The following is a 19,319-nucleotide window of genomic DNA, read 5'->3' as shown; positions in this document are numbered from 1 at the left end:
GTCCCCTTCGTTTCCTAATAGGCCTCTCATATGAACCTACTGTAATAGATGCTATTCATATTCAGGGCCTAACTGGGGCACTGGGGTGTGAATTGTCACCACAAATACCACATGAATATTTGCCTTAAAATAACTCCTGTGGTAATCACCTCAAACGTAGTTCACTACACAAAATGTGTATTTAACAAATGCTTTGTGATGTTTAGAAATTAAATATAGTAGTAACAAATATGTTTTACTATGTATCATCAGTTTTTTTTCACAGGCTAACATTACACTGAAAGACATATTGTAAAACGATGAAAACATTGCTAGTGGGCCCTCATTCATTCAGAATGTTGTAATTTTCGAATGGACGTCGTATAACGTCGTCCTGGAACGCATCTCGCTGCAACGTGATTTGTCACCCCGCTGTGTCCATGGGACACAGTGGATGACTGCTCAGTGTACCACCCACTGCCGGTACCATGTGATTGCTGTGACCAATTACAGCAGATCACATGACAAATAATTGTACACAAAGGATGGCTTTCATTCATGCCATCTACTGTGTGCAATTGTGTTGATCTCTGTGATTGGTCACAGTGATCACATGGTACAGACAGAGCCAATCACAGCCCATCTGTACTATGTGATTAGCTGTAGCCAATAACAGCTAACCACAATAGTAAACATTGAATTAATCAATTTCATTTAGTATAAATGGTTGCTTATAACAGTAAAATTCACTTATATAAGCAATCATAATGTATAAAAAAAAAATCCTGATCAGTTATCCAGAGCAGTACAATGTTCCTATGGTAACATTTTATCACTCTGATCACAGTGTGTTAAAAAAATTATTAGAAAAAGGAAAAAACATTAATAAAGTATAAGATTGAAAAAAATATTACTTTTATTTTTTACATACTGATCACGGCCACACCAGTTATACGACAATGTACTGCACTGGTGACAGTATGTAAAAAAAATTTCTTCTAAATTTCTTAATTTTCCAAAATATTGTGACAAAAAAATACAACTTCAAAAAACTTGCCATGCCTCTTACTAAATACCTTGGAAGATAAGCCTTCAGTACATCAGGATTGATCGATTTTCATGTATATATATATATATACACACACACCAAAGTTTGTGGACTCTAACTTTCTTACAGACTAATTAATATACACTGATTTGGGTTATTTTCACCAAAGAAATGTAGCAGAATACAGTTTGACCTAAATTTAAAGCAGAAATGAAGAAAAATGTGTTTTCCGGCCGTCAATCTCCTATAGGCTAGGCAGGAAGGTGTTAAGTACCACCAAAAAAAACCTCTATTTATGCGAAAAAAATAATACAAATGTAATATTCCTAGATTGTAAGCTCGAAAGAGCAGGGCCCTCGAACCCCTCGTGCATTGTATTGTTTCTGTCCTGTCTCATGTTCTGTCCCCCTGCTATTGTACAGCGCTGAGCAAACCCTTTGGCGCTATATAAATACTATATAATAATAATAATGTGGGTACAGTGTTGGATGACTGCACAATTATCGGTGAAAATGTGACGTTGTTGAAAGGTGAAAATTGGCCTGGGCAGGAAGGGGGTGAAAGTGTCCGGTATTGAAGTCGCATCAGATCGTTCCTGGGTTTTCTTGGGTCCTGCCCCCTGTTGTAAGCCACATAAATAGGGGAAGGCTCAGGGCTCGGTCTCCTGCACATGGGAATATAGGGGAAGGACTGCTGTACCATGTAGTCCTATTGGAACACATGGGTCCCCTTCTGGGTCACCCTGCTGGAATTTTCCCAAAAACCAGGACCATACCATCAGTGGACTTGAGCTAAATGGACTTTCTTTTGGGCAAGCCTGCATTAGGTTGTTAGGGCTGGACTGTTTCATGTGTGCTGTTGAACTGTGTTACTGAATGCTCAGTAAAGTTTATTACCTCATTCATTGCCTGGTTTGAGGTTACTGCTAAAGGGGTGCTGCGTACTGTCGCATGTTCTGTCTCCCATTGTAATGTACAGCACTGAGCGAACTGTTGGCGCTTTATAAATACTGTATAATAATAATAATAACATGTCGTTGCTAAGGGTAACCAGTGCAAGGGAATGGTATGACAGCCAGACAGCAGAAGGACTGTACGGGGATGACTGGTTCTCTGCATAGTGAGGGGAGTGGTCTGCAGATTCCCTCCCTAGTGGTCAGCGCCTCAGCCAATCGGGACTGAATCTGCATAGCAAACAACTCAGGGACCTAACCGCAGGTATGGAAGGAGTTAACCAAGTCAAAACGCGCACGTAGTAGGTTTGCACTGTTGCTTGGCACTATCACTGGGAGTGAGGTGACACGAAGGCTGGACAGGTGGAATGGGGACACAGGCTCTGAGGTGTCCCCTTCTAAATGTCACATTCCAGAGTAAAATGCAGACTTTTTTGAACAGTAACGCAGTATTTATTTTTAAAGTAACACTGCTCAAAAAAAGACAATGTGTGTTTTGTTTAGTTTTGCTACATTTAGTTGTCTAAGGATTGAGGAAAAAAATAATTGTTTCAAGACAATATTCACGAAAAGGAAGCCTTGTTTGCCATTAACCACTTCAAGTTCGGACACTTTCACACCCTTCCTGCCAGGCCAACTAGGTTCAGAGTTGACAAAAAAGGAGTAATGTATCTGAGTCATGGTGAAATTGATAGAGAATTAACAACTCAAATATTCATCAAGGTAATTGTTTCAAGACAATATTCACGAAAAGGAAGCCTTGTTTGCCATTAACCACTTCAAGTTCGGACACTTTCACACCCTTCCTGCCCAGGCCAATTTTCAGCTTTCAGTGCTATCACACTTTGAAAGACAATTGCGCGGTCATGCAACACTGTACCCATATGAATTTTTTTATTTTTTTTGAGACAGATAAAACTTTATTTTGGTGGTATTCATTTTTTTGCTATACAAATTAAAAAGTCCAAAAATTTAGAAAAAAGGTGTTTTTATTATAAAATTTTGTAAATAAATAATCTTTATTCATAAATCTTGGCCAAAATTTATTCGGTTATCTTTTTAGTAAAAAAAAAAATAACCCAAATTAGTTTAGAACCAAAAATTATAATTTTTAAAAAAAAAAAAAAATTTTACATTTTTTTTTTATATTATTGTTTATGTTTTTTAACATACTGTCACCCTAGCAGTACAGTATCACCATAGTGACACTGTACTACTTGTGGGGGGTGATGAAGATTTTTCTTTTTACACTGATTGCTTTTACACCCTTAAAGACTGTAAAAGCAGTAATTTCTCCTTCTCTCTGGCTGCATTCTTGCAGCCATTGAGAAATACTGCGTGAGCTGTGATTGGTCACAGCTTATCACATGGTACAAGGCTGTTGTGAATAGCCTTGTACCATGTGACCTCTGTGATCATTCACAGATTTCACTAGTAGTAAGCAATGATGGCAGAAGTGACATCTTGCTTACTACTATTCATGTAATCACTGATTGGCCAATCAGTGATAACATGATCGGGACCTCACACAGAGGTTCCATACAGCAATTGGTGTTCCGCTGTGTCCCAGGGAGCACGTACAGCCTGAAAATGCGGACGCCATTTATGAACGGCAACCAGCTCCTGCGCTGCTCCCGTCTGGCCGTTTATGTACATGGGCTGCACGGGAAGTGGTTAAAGAAACAATATACTGTATGTATTACTTTGTTATCGAATAATGAAAAAGTTATCGGCAAATAAACAGGCCCATAGCAAAAAATTTTAAAATTGCTCTGGTCCATAGGGGATAAACAGCTGTGAGAGTTGAAGTGGTTAATGTTTTTTTTTTTTTTTGGAATGAATAAAATCTGTTGTTTTCTACTCCTATCCCTCTTGTATTGAACTGTATTGTTGCTGTATTGTCTCCTGTTATATTGTACAGCGCAGAGCAAACTGTTGGCGCTATATAAATTCTGTCTAATAATAATATTTACATGATGCTTGGTGGTGCAGGTATTCATTTGGTGAAGGAATTGTTTTTGTTTTAAATATGGAATCTGTTTTACTAATGAATACAGTCATAATATACTGTTATTCAAAAACATTTGGTCTTTGATTTTATTTTTCCAGGAAGGACTGTCTGATGGTTATTTTACAACAAATGACACTAGGTTCAGAGTTGACAAAAAAGGAGTAATGTATCTGAGTCATGGTGAAATTGATAGAGAATTAACAACTCAAATATTCATCAAGGTACATTCTTATTAATTAATTGTGTACACATAAAACCATTTGAATCATTAAAGTGGTTGTAAAGGCTCAAGGTTTTTTACCTTCATGCATTCTATGCATGAAGGTAAAAAACCTTCTGTGTGCAGCAGGATCCCCAGCCCTCTCAATACTTACCTGAGCCTCATTGTGATCCAGCGATGTGAATGACAGCCTCGGCTGTCCTCTGTCTGTGCCTTCTCATTGGCTAAGTTAGCAAGTGGGAGCCATTGTCAATCACAGCCAGTCAGCCAATGAGGAGAGAGGGGACTTGGCCAAGCCCGACTCCGTGTGTGAATGGGCGTACGGAGCAGCGGGTGCTCCCACAGCAAGATGCTTGCTGTGGGGGCACCCGACAGGAGGTGGGGTTCAGGGAGCCTGCTTTATTACATTCCAGGTCCTTCCCACCCTACTCCCCAAGTAATTTACTACTTTACTTACACTTTTGAATTAAGATCGGCATAAATAACCTGTACAATAAACACTCACCTGAGCTTAAAGGTAAACTAATTACTCATACAGAAAAAAGTCCCTGGCCATCACAGAGAATAATGCACTGGCCATTATTTTTTAGCCAGGTCTCTAAATGTTGCATTTTCTTTCAATTAATAGTTAATTAGCAACAATTAACTTCATTAAATGCACTCTCAAATTGTCATACAAAACAATGGGAAACCATATATTGAAGCCTGGCGTGCCTCAAAGACAACCTAAAAGGCTATGTTCACCTTTACAGAAAAATTAATAAATGCACATATTTCTGCAGAAAAAAATGTGCATTTGTTGTTTCTTTCTATAGTAAGAAACATTGCACCCAATTGTGGGTTCCTGCAGACATGTCCTCTGGCTTTAACCTGTACAGTACCTCCATATGGGCTTTCTGTTTGAAAGCTGGAGGACACATCAATGGACTGCAATAGTTCTCATCAGCACAACTACAACCCATTGAAACTACAAGTCCGTCTGCCACTGTGGTACAGGGTACTTGTAGTTTATTCATTTAAAGCAATCTGTGAATGAATGATGCGACTGTGTGGGCAGAGCCCTGCAGAGCCACACTGTTTTTGTGGATGCGGGGAGAGGATCTCCGCCTGCTGTCACAGAAAGGGGTTTATCAGGGAGAGAGGGAACAGGAGCTGGAACACGTTACATGTTCCACCCTTAATACAGATGGAACATGCACCATGTCACAAAGGTGCACTTAGCCTTTAAGGGCATTTTCACACTATAGCAGAGGGCTGTATTTTTCTGCAAAAGAAAAATGTAGCTCTTCACAAGGGCACACAGAGAATAATGGTTTCCTGTGTGCCCCATTCACGCTTCCATAGCGGTGTGGAAAAATTAAGACATGTTGCATTTTTACGCACTGCTCCGCAGCTGTCTGCTTGTCCCTACTTTTCTATACATATAATTGAATAGAATGTCACTTTGTGACATTCCATTAAATATTTGAAAAAAAAAAGAGAAATAATGCCTTGTGTTGTAAAAACACAAGGCACGGCTCCACAGCTGCATGATCGCTACCTGCAGACAAAAATGGAACATTTTTCTCTGCGGGTAGTGTGAACCCACCAGTTAAGATGAACTGTAGATTTTACAATTTTTACATAGTTACATTGGTTCAGCTTGGGCCAATGTAAATATGTATGTCCTCATAGAAGCTGGAAATTAATGTAGTAGATACAGTTACTACAGTGATCTCTATTCGCTTCTGGGTCCTGTGCTAAGAGGCTGCCCTGCTGCATTGTGAACACAGAGGGTCAACCACTCAGCACGGGTGCCATTCAGAGACCAATTCCCATTTTCTCAATGACATAGACAACATTGATTAAACTTTTGCAGCCTCCCCCTCACATGATGTAAAAATTGATGAATGTGAATGGTCGGTATAAATAAACTCTGAATTGCGTTTCATGTTTTTCAGGTTTGGGTGTTTGACGCAGAGACAGCTGGAAACAATTGCAGCACACTGGTTATTATTACTGTAACTGACATTAATGATAATAATCCAGAGTTTCTAAACCAACCTCTATTTTTCACTGTTCCTGAGGGGGATTATACCACACCTCTCTCACTAGGTGAAGTGAATGTTATTGACCGGGATGCAGGATTAAATGGGCAAACTACAATCACCTCTGAAAACAAAGACATTTTCATTGTACAGAAAGTAAGTGTTTATGATCAGAATCCTTTATAGCTATGATTTTTACATATGGGTTTTATTTAAAGTGGTTTATTTAAAGTGGTTGTAAACATCAGAAAAAAAAATGAATAAAGAATATAATTCTATAGTGTACTAGTCTCAATCCAAAGCACCTAGTATGGTTCCTATCGGATCTCTCCTTCTGCTGCTATCTGCATGAATCACTTCTGAGAATCTAACTTGACAGTAAAAAATCCCAGGAGACGGCCCTGATCATGAACTCCCATCCCAGGCACAGCAGCTAATTGACAACCTCAGCTGCGTATGTTTTACCATGAGTGTGTGTAAAGGGGGTGTGTGTTCATTCCTTCCACTCAGGTCTACAATTACACTGAGCTTTCCTTTCTTGCAGTGCCATTTGATCAGTGTGCTTTGGAAGGCTGTAGAACATTGAGGGTTGCAGATAAACAGGTACAATTTATGGAGGAGGATTTGTTTTTTTTCTCTTTGTATCACCAGATGTTAGTTACTTCAGTGGATGTATTTAAGGGTTTACAACCACTTTAATACATGCACAGTGCATTGAGAATAGTAAGTATTTTAATTACTGTATGTAAAACATAACAACTTGTTTAGAAAATATTCAACACAGTTAGGGGTTACTGGTAGTATAGTACCCGGGTCAATAGTTTAGTTAAGCCCAAGAGCAAAAGTTTACCTTTCTTTCGATGTGGTGGCTGTATTAGTGGTTTTCACGGACCGCCTGCCCGCAGACGGGTGACCCGCACAAGCCTGCCTGCTTCTATCATTAAGATCCATTATCTCCTGCGCTCAAGGACTCAGATCAAACAGGCATTAGTGACAAGCAGCGTGTTGTGTGCTCATCCACTGGTGATCAGAGGTTGTGCAGCTCTATCATGAAGCTGGGGAAGCTTAATAAAACTGTAGAGGAAGATGAAAGAAAGAGCACACAAACCTTGCGCATTACCTCAATAAATAGTGACTAATTTTATTAATAAGGAAATATACTCACAAAATGATTGTATAACAGGCATAAGTAACCATAATCCAAACAGGGTTACAGGTAAATCAAAAAGGGGGGGGGATGAAGGCTAACGCGTTTCAAAGGGTGCTCCCTTCTTCATCAGAGCTGGGTTTGGCAGATAGAAACTTCAGTATGGCAGAGTTCCCATGGCAAGGAGATATTCAGCCACTGAGTGTCAGTATTAAAGCAGTTACTGCTGTAATACTGACACTCAGTGGCTGAATGTGTGTTTGTGAAAAAAAACACAAATACAGAAAAATGCGGAAAAACTCCGCTAAGCCCTCATGCACACTTGATGTTTTTACAGCTGCTGTTTTTGGTGTTTTAAATTTTTTTCTACAGTCAATAAATCCCCCAGCATGTTATCCTATGTGTCCATGCACACATAAGCTGTAATTAACGTTTTTTGGCAGAAAACAAAAACCCAAGACTAGTGGGGGTTCTAGAGGAGTTTTTTAGCTGTAAAAACACTGTAATGCTGAAAAATGCGGCAATACGTGGTAAAATGCCGCAAACTGGCATTTTTTTACACAAATGTGGAAAAACGGCGCTAATCGCAGCAAAACTCCACTAAACGCTAATGCAAAAACGCTAAAAAAAGCTGAAAAACTCACGTTTTTAACATGACTTTACACAGCTAACGTTACCAGCGTTATCAAAACGCTCCGTGTGCATGAGGACTTGTCAAAGCTTGAACAAGCTGAAGGGAGAAGCTGATTGGTTACTATGCAGAGCTGCACCAGAGTCTATGTGCACCAGTTTTAGTATATTTCCCCTTTTGTCTTCAATTATGATTTTTATGTTTATGGATAAACACACATAAAAAACATGGTCTATGTTGCACAATAATATGAATTTCCTTTTATCCTGTAGAATGGGATTATCCTTGTTAATGGATCCTTGGACAGAGAAACCAAGGATAGATATGTGATCTTCCTAATAGCTGCAGATAATGGGAAGCCACCACTAAAGGTAATGGGGAAATTATTTATTTAGACGTATTATCAAATCAGCTATCCTGACAAAAGATTAGTTATACTGTACATTTTAAGTTGACTGTGTATTGTACTTACTATAAACATATGAAAAGTCTACCTGTAGTTAAAACAATGTGGCACAACACCACAATCAAAGTGAGTATTGTATATAGTCAACAGGAGCTAGTAATAGCATATTGGAAAAAAAGGTAACAGCTGTGAAGAACAGGCTGTGGAAAATTGGCAATAACCTTCCAGGAATGGAGTGGCAATATTGTCAACCCTTAATTGTTAAAAATGAGCAACCTGGATTACAGTGTCAGATAAAGGTCAATAACACTTGTCGAATACTATCAGCATACTAACTCTGTCTATTGTCCTTGACTGCTAATACCGCAATCAATGTACTGACCACAGGTTGACGGTGTCACTCGTAGCGCTACCAGCTTATTTTCACTATACAGGTGATTGTAGCCCTGGGTAAAAATGACCAAGAATGAACTCTACTACTTTTGATATCCTGGATGATATGAATTTCCCTGTTCTTAAGGTCAGTAGATTCTCAATCCAGTGTTCTACCTCTCATTTAACATTTTGATGATTGTTTTTTATTTATACATCTTTATAAGTTGTATATAGACTCTGCCCTCTCCTTTGGGCCCCACATCCAATAACTGGCTAAAGCCTGCTGCCTCATCCTCCACAACATTTCCAAAATCCACCCCTTTCTGACCAATGGCACCACCAAACAACTTATCCACGCCTTGGTTATATCTAGAGATGAGCGAATCGAACATGGCGAAGTGGAATTCGTTTCGAAGATCAGGAAAAATTCGATTCGCGCCGAATCCGAAAATTAGCAAACTTCGGATGCACGAATCGAATTTTCCCAAAAATGGCGGCGACATGTGTGGCGACGGAGCGGGGATCTCTGGGAAGGCGCGCTGACCCATAATGCATTCATTCATGACATGTGATCGCATTAGCCAATCAGCAGCCAGCCAGCCAGCACTGTGTAATGGTGGAGCTATAAATTGCGGCCATCTTACAATTCTCCATTAGCCTCCAGTCATTCAAGAGAGACAGACCTGTCTGTATTAGGGACAGAGTTAGGGCCAGAGAGACTTTAGGGCCACAGAATCGTTACTTAGGGACACAGAATCGTTACTTAGGGACACAGAATCGTTACTCAGGGACACAGAATTGTTACTCAGGGACACAGAATTGTTACTCAGGGACACAGAATCGTTACTCAGGGACACAGAATCGTTACTCAGGGACACAGAATCGTTACTCAGGGACACAGAATTGTTACTCAGGGACAGACACAAAATTGTTACTCAGGGACACAGAATTGTTACTCAGGGACACAGAATTGTTACTCAGGGACACAGAATTGTTACTCAGGGACAGACACAGAATTGTTACTCAGGGACACAGAATTGTTACTCAGGGACACAGAATTGTTACTCAGGGACAGACACAGAATTGTTACTCAGGGACACAGAATTGTTACTCAGGGACACAGAATCATTACTCAGGGACACAGAATCGTTACTCAGGGACACAGAATCGTTACTCAGGGACACAGAATTGTTACTCAGGGACAGACACAGAATTGTTACTTAGGGACACAGAATTGTTACTCAGGGACACAGAATTGTTACTGAGGGACACAGAATCGTTACTCAGGGACACAGAATTGTTACTCATGGACACAGAATTGTTACTCAGGGACAGACACAGAATTGTTACTCAGGGACAGACACAGAATTGTTACTCAGGGACACAGAATTGTTACTCAGGGACACATAATTGTTACTCAGGGACACAGAATTGTTACTGAGGGACACAGAATTGTTACTCAGGGACACAGAATTGTTACTCAGGGACACAGAATTGTTACTGAGGGACACAGAATCGTTACTCAGGGACACAGAATTGTTACTCAGGGACAGACACAGAATTGTTACTCAGGGACACAGAATTGTTACTCAGGGACACAGAATTGTTACTCAGGGACACAGAATCGTTACTGAGGGACACAGAATCGTTACTCAGGGACACAGAATCGTTACTCAGGGACACAGAATCGTTACTCAGGGACACAGAATCGTTACTCAGGGACACAGAATTGTTACTCAGGGACACAGAATTGTTACTGAGGGACACAGAATCGTTACTCAGGGACACAGAATCGTTACTCAGGGACACAGAATTGTTACTGAGGGACACAGAATTGTTACTGAGGGACACAGAATCGTTACTGAGGGACACAGAATCGTTACTCAGGGACAGACACATAATTGTTACTCAGGGACACAGAATTGTTACTCAGGGACACAGAATCGTTACTCAGGGACACAGAATCGTTACTCAGGGACACAGAATCGTTGAATTAAAGAGTATGTCAGACAACACGCAGAGGAGTGGCAGAGGAGGCAATGTTTCAGGAGCGAGCAGACGTGGCAGCAGAGGAAGGGGTCGAGGCAGCACTAGTCGCAGCCAGAGGCCAGTGCTCCCGGTGTCATCCAGCGGTCGTGTCTCCACCGACAACCCTGCCGTCATCGATTGGTTGGCTCGGTCGTCTTCCTCTTCCCAGGTCACCTCTGACACCTACAGCTAATGGTCGGTGGGTACGTCAGACACAACCGTTAGTTGGCATGGCCCGGGAGCAAGCCCACTGAAATCACGTGTCCTCTACCTGCCCCTGTCCTTTGGTGTTCCCTCACCAAGCGAAGTATCGCATGCTGTGGGCTCAGCCCCACTGTACAGTGAGGAAGAGCTAACAGAGGGCGGTCAGGAACGGGGGGAGACATCCGCCTCTTCCGCAGCCAGGCGAAGAAGTACTGGCGAGGAGAGTGGCTCGGTAGCCGGTCTAGAGACAGGTCTGTCTCCTGACCCACACGCAGCCGAGGGGGCTAGTAGTGAGGCGGAGACCCTAATTGATGATGATGAGGCTGATCGCACTTGGCAGCCTCGTCGTCATCTGCCAGGCCCGTAATCTGTCATGGGCCCCGGTACCGACTCCTCATGCTGCTGCCAGGCCCGTAATCTGTCATAGGCCCCTGTACCGCCTCCTCATGCTGCTGCCAGGTCCAGAGTGTGTCATGGGTCCCTGTACGGCCTCCCATTGCTGCTGTCTCCATCGCCACACTCTGCCATGTGCCACTTTCAGGTCTCCTCACACTGCTGGTGGGTTCCATTTTGTCATAGGGTGCTGGCAGATTACGGGCCTCCCATTGCTGCTGCCAGGCCCGTAATCTGCCATGGACCCCCGTACCGACTCCTCATGCTGCTGCCAGGCCCGTAATCTGTCATGGGCCCCTGTACCGCCTCCTCATGCTGCTGCCAGGTCCAGAGTGTGTCATGGGTCCCTGTACGGCCTCCCATTGCTGCTGTCTCCATCGCCACACTCTGCCATGTGCCACTTTCAGGTCTCCTCACACTGCTGGTGGGTTCCATTTTGTCATAGGGTGCTGGCAGATTACGGGCCTCCCATTGCTGCTGCCAGGCCCGTAATCTGCCATGGGCTCCCGTACCGACTCCTCATGCTGCTGCCAGGCCCGTAATCTGTCATGGGCCCCTGTACCGCCTCCTCATGCTGCTGCCAGGTCCAGAGTGTGTCATGGGTCCCTGTACGGCCTCCCATTGCTGCTGTCTCCATCGCCACACTCTGCCATGTGCCACTTTCAGGTCTCCTCACACTGCTGGTGGGTTCCATTTTGTCATAGGGTGCTGGCAGATTACGGGCTTCCCATTGCTGCTGCCAGGCCCGTAATCTGCCATGGGCCCCCATACCGACTCCTCATGCTGTGACGTTGCAACAAGGTGGAATTCAACCCTACATATGTTAGACCGCCTTTACGAACAGCGAAAGGCCATCACCGATTTCCTGATGTTACAAGCGGATAAAGGTACTCCCCTGTGTAACTTAGATGTCAGCCATTGGCAGCTCATGCGTGACACCTGCCGCTTGCTCAGGCCCTTTGAGGAGGCCACGCTATTCGTGAGTCGGCAGGACTATGGGATGAACGACGTCATTCCTCTGTTGCACGTCCTGGAACAAATGCTGTTAACAATGGCTGGTCAGGGTGCGGTAGACGTGGCGCACAGATCTCAACGCCACATGACCCCTGTGGGGGCAGGACAGGAAGAAGAGGAGGAGGTAGAGGAGGACATTGGTGCTCAGGAATTATTGAGTGAAATGGGTGGTTTTTCCACTCAGCGGACAGGAGTGGAGGAGCAGGAGCATCTGGTAGAGGAGGAGGAGGAGACAGAGGACCCAGACGCACCGTGGCAGTATGCTGTGGAGATGGAGGCAGGGAGTCCCTCGCATTCCTTGGCACAAATGGCCCATAGCATGCTCGGTTGCTTGCGTAGCGACAGCCGAATAATAACCATCAGACAGAGGGATGACTTTTGGCTGTCCACCTTGTTGGACCCTCGCTACCGTTCAAAAATGGTGGCCTTTTTCACACCTGCTGAGAGGGAGGCCAAAATAACGTACTATAAATACCACCTATGTAGTCAGTTGGTCTCTGCCTTTCTGCGCCAACATCCATCCTCAGACACTGTGGGCCCTGTGCACTCGCGTTCCGCTGCCATGGCAGCAGGGGAGGGATGGGGTGGTAGGAGCAGTGGCAGCTCCACCAGCAGCGGCTGCCTCAGTCTGCAGTCGATGATGAGTAGCTTTCTTCACCAGCGCAGTGAGAAAACTACTAACCAGCCGCAGCAGCAGCAGCATCAGGTGGACCTGGAGCAGGACCTCAAACAACAGGCTTGGGCCTACTTGGACAGCACCCTGCCAACCGAGGTAGACAATTCCCTTGACTACTGGGCAACGAAACTTGACCTTTGGCCCCAACTAGCTGAATTTGCCCTTGAAAGGCTGTCATGCCCGGCCAGTAGCGTGGCATCGGAGCGCGTGTTTAGTGCGGCAGGAGGTATTGTAACTCCGCGGAGGACACGACTGTCCACCCAAAGTGTGGAGAGACTCACGTTTGTGAAAATGAATCAGGCGTGGATTAGTCTGGATTTCAAACCACCAGTTCCTGACACAACTGACTAAATCCGCCATGAATCATGCCCCAAACATGTTATTATTTTTAACATAGGCCTCTGTATGGCCTTCAATTTAAGCTGCTTACGCTTCGCCATTCTGCCATGGGCCCCTGTACCGCCTCCTCTTGCTGCTGCCAGGTCCAGAGTGTGTCATGGGTCCCTGTACGGCCTCCCATTGCTGCTGTCTCCATCGCCACACTCTGCCATGTGCCACTTTCAGGTCTCCTCACACTGCTGGTGGGTTCCATTTTGTCATAGGGTGCTGGCAGATTACGGGCCTCCCACTGCTGCTGCCAGGCCCGTAATCTGCCATGGGCCCCCGTACCGACTCCTCATGCTGCTGCCAGGCCCGTAATCTGTCATGGGCCCCTGTACCGCCTCCTTATGCTGCTGCCAGGTCCAGAGTGTGTCATGGGCCCCCGTACCGACTCCTCATGCTGCTGCCAGGCCCGTAATCTGTCATGGACCCCTGTACCGCCTCCTCATGCTGCTGCCAGGTCCAGAGTGTGTCATGGGTCCCTGTACGGCCTCCCATTGCTGCTGTCTCCATCGCCACACTCTGCCATGTGCCACTTTCAGGTCTCCTCACACTGCTGGTGGGTTCCATTTTGTCATAGGGTGCTGGCAGATTACGGGCCTCCCATTGCTGCTGCCAGGCCCGTAATCTGCCATGGGCCCTGTACCGCCTCCTCATGCTGCTGCCAGGTCCAGAGTGTGTCATGGGTCCCTGTACGGCCTCCCATTGCTGCTGCCAGGCCCCTAATCTGCCATGGGCCCCCGTACCGACTCCTCATGCTGCTGCCAGGCCTGTAATCTGTCATGGGCCCCTGTACCGCCTCCTCATGCTGCTGCCAGGTCCAGAGTGTGTCATGGGTCCCTGTATGGCATCTCATTGCTGCTGTCTCCATCGCCACACTCTGCCATGTGCCACTTTCAGGTCTCCTCACACTGCTGGTGGGTTCCATTTTGTCATAGGGTGCTGTATGGCCTCCCATTGCTGCTGCCAGGCCCGTAATCTGCCATGGGCCCCCGTACCGACTCCTCATGCTGCTGCCAGGCCCGTAATCTGTCATGGGCCCCTGTACCGCCTCCTCATGCTGCTGCCAGGTCCAGAGTGTGTCATGGGTCCCTGTACGGCCTCCCATTGCTGCTGTCTCCATCGCCACACTCTGCCATGTGCCACTTTCAGGTCTCCTCACACTGCTGGTGGGTTCCATTTTGTCATAGGGTACTGGCAGATTACGGGCCTCCCATTGCTGCTGCCAGGCCCGTAATCTGCCATGGGCCCCCGTACCAACTCCTCATGCTGCTGCCAGGCCCGTAATCTGTCATGGGCCCCTGTACCGCCTCCTCATGCTGCTGCCAGGTCCAGAGTGTGTCATGGGTCCCTGTACGGCCTCCCATTGCTGCTGCCAGGCCCCTAATCTGCCATGGGCCCCCGTACCGACTCCTCATGCTGCTGCCAGGCCTGTAATCTGTCATGGGCCCCTGTACCGCCTCCTCATGCTGCTGCCAGGTCCAGAGTGTGTCATGGGTCCCTGTATGGCCTCTCATTGCTGCTGTCTCCATCGCCACACTCTGCCATGTGCCACTTTCAGGTCTCCTCACACTGCTGGTGGGTTCCATTTTGTCATAGGGTGCTGTATGGCCTCCCATTGCTGCTGCCAGGCCCGTAATCTGCCATGGGCCCCCGTACCGACTCCTCATGCTGCTGCCAGGCCCGTAATCTGTCATGGGCCCCTGTACCGCCTCCTCATGCTGCTGCCAGGTCCAGAGTGTGTCATGGGTCCCTGTACGGCCTCCCATTGCTGCTGTCTCCATCGCCACACTCTGCCATGTGCCACTTTCAGGTCTCCTCACACTGCTGGTGGGTTCCATTTTGTCATAGGGTGCTGGCAGATTACGGGCCTCCCATTGCTGCTGCCAGGCCCGTAATCTGCCATGGGCCCCCGTACCGACTCCTCATGCTGCTGCCAGGCCCGTAATCTGTCATGGGCCCCTGTACCGCCTCCTCATGCTGCTGCCAGGTCCAGAGTGTGTCATGGGTCCCTGTACGGCCTCCCATTGCTGCTGTCTCCATCGCCACACTCTGCCATGTGCCACTTTCAGGTCTCCTCACACTGCTGGTGGGTTCCATTTTGTCATAGGGTGCTGGCAGATTACGGGCCTCCCATTGCTGCTGCCAGGCCCGTAATCTGCCATGGGCCCTGTACCGCCTCCTCATGCTGCTGCCAGGTCCAGAGTGTGTCATGGGTCCCTGTACGGCCTCCCATTGCTGCTGCCAGGCCCCTAATCTGCCATGGGCCCCCGTACCGACTCCTCATGCTGCTGCCAGGCCTGTAATCTGTCATGGGCCCCTGTACCGCCTCCTCATGCTGCTGCCAGGTCCAGAGTGTGTCATGGGTCCCTGTATGGCATCTCATTGCTGCTGTCTCCATCGCCACACTCTGCCATGTGCCACTTTCAGGTCTCCTCACACTGCTGGTGGGTTCCATTTTGTCATAGGGTGCTGTATGGCCTCCCATTGCTGCTGCCAGGCCCGTAATCTGCCATGGGCCCCCGTACCGACTCCTCATGCTGCTGCCAGGCCCGTAATCTGTCATGGGCCCCTGTACCGCCTCCTCATGCTGCTGCCAGGTCCAGAGTGTGTCATGGGTCCCTGTACGGCCTCCCATTGCTGCTGTCTCCATCGCCACACTCTGCCATGTGCCACTTTCAGGTCTCCTCACACTGCTGGTGGGTTCCATTTTGTCATAGGGTACTGGCAGATTACGGGCCTCCCATTGCTGCTGCCAGGCCCGTAATCTGCCATGGGCCCCCGTACCAACTCCTCATGCTGCTGCCAGGCCCGTAATCTGTCATGGGCCCCTGTACCGCCTCCTCATGCTGCTGCCAGGTCCAGAGTGTGTCATGGGTCCCTGTACGGCCTCCCATTGCTGCTGCCAGGCCCCTAATCTGCCATGGGCCCCCGTACCGACTCCTCATGCTGCTGCCAGGCCTGTAATCTGTCATGGGCCCCTGTACCGCCTCCTCATGCTGCTGCCAGGTCCAGAGTGTGTCATGGGTCCCTGTATGGCCTCTCATTGCTGCTGTCTCCATCGCCACACTCTGCCATGTGCCACTTTCAGGTCTCCTCACACTGCTGGTGGGTTCCATTTTGTCATAGGGTGCTGTATGGCCTCCCATTGCTGCTGCCAGGCCCGTAATCTGCCATGGGCCCCCGTACCGACTCCTCATGCTGCTGCCAGGCCCGTAATCTGTCATGGGCCCCTGTACCGCCTCCTCATGCTGCTGCCAGGTCCAGAGTGTGTCATGGGTCCCTGTACGGCCTCCCATTGCTGCTGTCTCCATCGCCACACTCTGCCATGTGCCACTTTCAGGTCTCCTCACACTGCTGGTGGGTTCCATTTTGTCATAGGGTGCTGGCAGATTACGGGCCTCCCATTGCTGCTGCCAGGCCCGTAATCTGCCATGGGCCCCCGTACCGACTCCTCATGCTGCTGCCAGGCCCGTAATCTGTCATGGGCCCCTGTACCGCCTCCTCATGCTGCTGCCAGGTCCAGAGTGTGTCATGGGTCCCTGTACGGCCTCCCATTGCTGCTGTCTCCATCGCCACACTCTGCCATGTGCCACTTTCAGGTCTCCTCACACTGCTGGTGGGTTCCATTTTTTCATAGGGTGCTGTATGGCCTCCCATTGCTGCTGCCTCCACCACCACACTGTGGCTCCACACTCTGGTTTTGGCCCCGTGACTGCCCAAATGAGTGAAGTGTGCGGTGATTCTAAGATCGACGGCACTCATCTGCATGTAATACTGACTGACAGTATTATTTCTCTTCCCCAGCAGACTCCAAGGGCATTTAAATTAAAGGTACAGTGTTCTGCACTAATATAAAGGCTCTCTGAAGCCTAGAAACACCCTTTTTATAAGTTAAATTCGCAGCAAATATATTCGACTCGAATCGAATTTATTCCGCGAATTCGCCGAATCAGCCGAATCGAATTTTTTAATAATTCGCTCATCTCTAGTTATATCCCACCTTCATTACTGCAACTCACTCCTCACTGACCTACCTTTACACAGGCTATCCCCCCTTCGGTCTATTATAAGTGTTGCTGCTAGACTCTTACACCTTATCAACCGATCAGCAACTGCTGCCCCTCTCTGCCAATCCCTTTACTGGCTTCCACTAACCCAATGTATAAATTTCAAAATACGAACCACAACATACAAAGTCATCCACAACACTGCTACATCCCCAACCTCATCCACAGATATTGTCTAAACTCGCTCCACTCCTCCCAAGACATCTTGCTCTCTAGCTCCCTCATCACCTCTTCCTTCGCTCACCTTCAAGACATCTCCACAGCCTCTACTATCCTCTAGACCTCCCTACCCCAGTATGTCCGGTCAGTCCCCACCCTGTCTGCCTTTAGGTGATCTTTGAAAACTCACTTATTCAGGGAAGCCTACCCCACCTCCACCTAAAAACTGTACTTGAGCCACCTCCATCAGATCATCCCCTGCAGCTATCACCTTTTGTACCACCTCCCCCTTCCCTTAGATTGTAAGCTCCATGAGCAGGGACCTCCTATTCCTTCTGTACTGAAATGTATTGTAATTGTACTGTCTCCCTGTCAAGGTCCTACCTTTTCCTGAGGTTATGTTACTCCATGTGCTGGCGTCCATCTTGGATTCTGCTGTGCATGATGGGAATCCTTTTATGCCTTCAGGTTTCTGTGGTCCATCCCCCAGAGGGGTGTGGCTGATGACATATAAGCCTGTGGCCCGCACATGCTCTTTGCACTTGTGTCTTGTGTCTTTGTGTTGCTATTACTCTGTTCTGACTCTCGTGACTCTCCTGGTATCTGATTCGGCTTGTGACTTGACTATTCTTTGTATTCTCCTTTGATCTGACCCTCTGTTGCTGAACCCGGCTCGTGACCTGTGATTCTCGTCTGCTGTCCTGTACTGTTTTGTCCTGTTGTTGTTGACCCCGGCTTGTCTGACTACTCTTTTGTCTCTTCCACCAGCTACACGCCATTGGCGGCGGCCATTACCGCAGCTGAGGTGTCTCTGGGGCCGCGACCTGGTTCCTGGCTGCGTCAAGTCCATCCCCACCATCAGGGGCCCTGGTGAAGGGCAGCCTGGGACTTCGACTCCGCGCCCTGAGGGACTTCGGTCTGTGGGTGGTGGTTGTCGTCAGCCAGTGCGTTACATTGTTAGGCCTGCCTGTCCGTTCCTCAGCTCCTGCCCTGACACTCCCTTTATATTGTGAAACGCTGCGCAAACTGTTGGCGCTATATAAATCCTGTTTATTATTATTAATAAAAATAATAATAATAATAAGTTCTTAGGTTGACAGCAGTAATATTTAATTTGCATTATTGGCTGTTCAACAACTTGAATGCCAATTTTGCTGTTAGAGTTATTATTACTTCAGTTCAGTTCAGGGCTAATGCTTGCACTGAAGGGGTCATTCTGTTATTCTTTTATGTTGCTATATGCTTTATTATTTTAGTATATTGCTCAGTAACGTGTGCCAGGAGCTCTCAGCCTTGTAGGATGCATTCGACATGTGTCATTGACCTTTACCTGACACTATAATCCGAATTGCTCATTTTTGACAATTAAGGGCTGACAATATTGCCACTCCATTCCCAGAAGGTATTAGTATTCTTTTCAAGATTTGTGACTTTCTAATGTTTGATCCATAATAAAGTTTTGTATATTTTTTACCTCTAGCTATTCTGCTTAGTTATTGCCTACTTTCCACAGCCTGTTCTCCACAGCTGTTACCCTTTTTCAGTGTCCAGATCCACTTGCTCAATGGACAGTGCAGAACAGACACAGAGCTGATCGC

The 19,319-nt window shown here is 46.9% G+C and overlaps 1 protein-coding gene across 7 annotated transcripts in view; it reads left to right on the top strand.

Moving 5' to 3' along the window:
* Positions 1-19,319, top strand: part of LOC149469444 (protocadherin Fat 4-like) — a 162,099-nt gene that overhangs the window by 28,631 nt on the left and 114,149 nt on the right. For all 7 annotated transcript variants that reach the window (XM_089669194.1, XM_089669190.1, XM_089669189.1 and 4 more), the window contains exons 11-13: positions 4,089-4,211; positions 6,151-6,393; positions 8,288-8,386. In XM_089669194.1, the coding sequence (XP_089525320.1) occupies positions 4,089-4,211; positions 6,151-6,393; positions 8,288-8,386 (465 nt within the window). The remainder of the gene's footprint in view (positions 1-4,088; positions 4,212-6,150; positions 6,394-8,287; positions 8,387-19,319) is intronic.

This window comes from Staurois parvus, unplaced genomic scaffold (genome assembly GCF_062004578.1).
Source record: "Staurois parvus isolate SC_StPar_1 unplaced genomic scaffold, SC_StPar_1.0 ptg000070l, whole genome shotgun sequence".
Taxonomy (NCBI): Eukaryota; Metazoa; Chordata; class Amphibia; order Anura; family Ranidae; genus Staurois; species Staurois parvus.
Note: the sequence above shows the minus strand (reverse complement) of the source record. Positions and strands in the feature narration are given on the sequence as shown.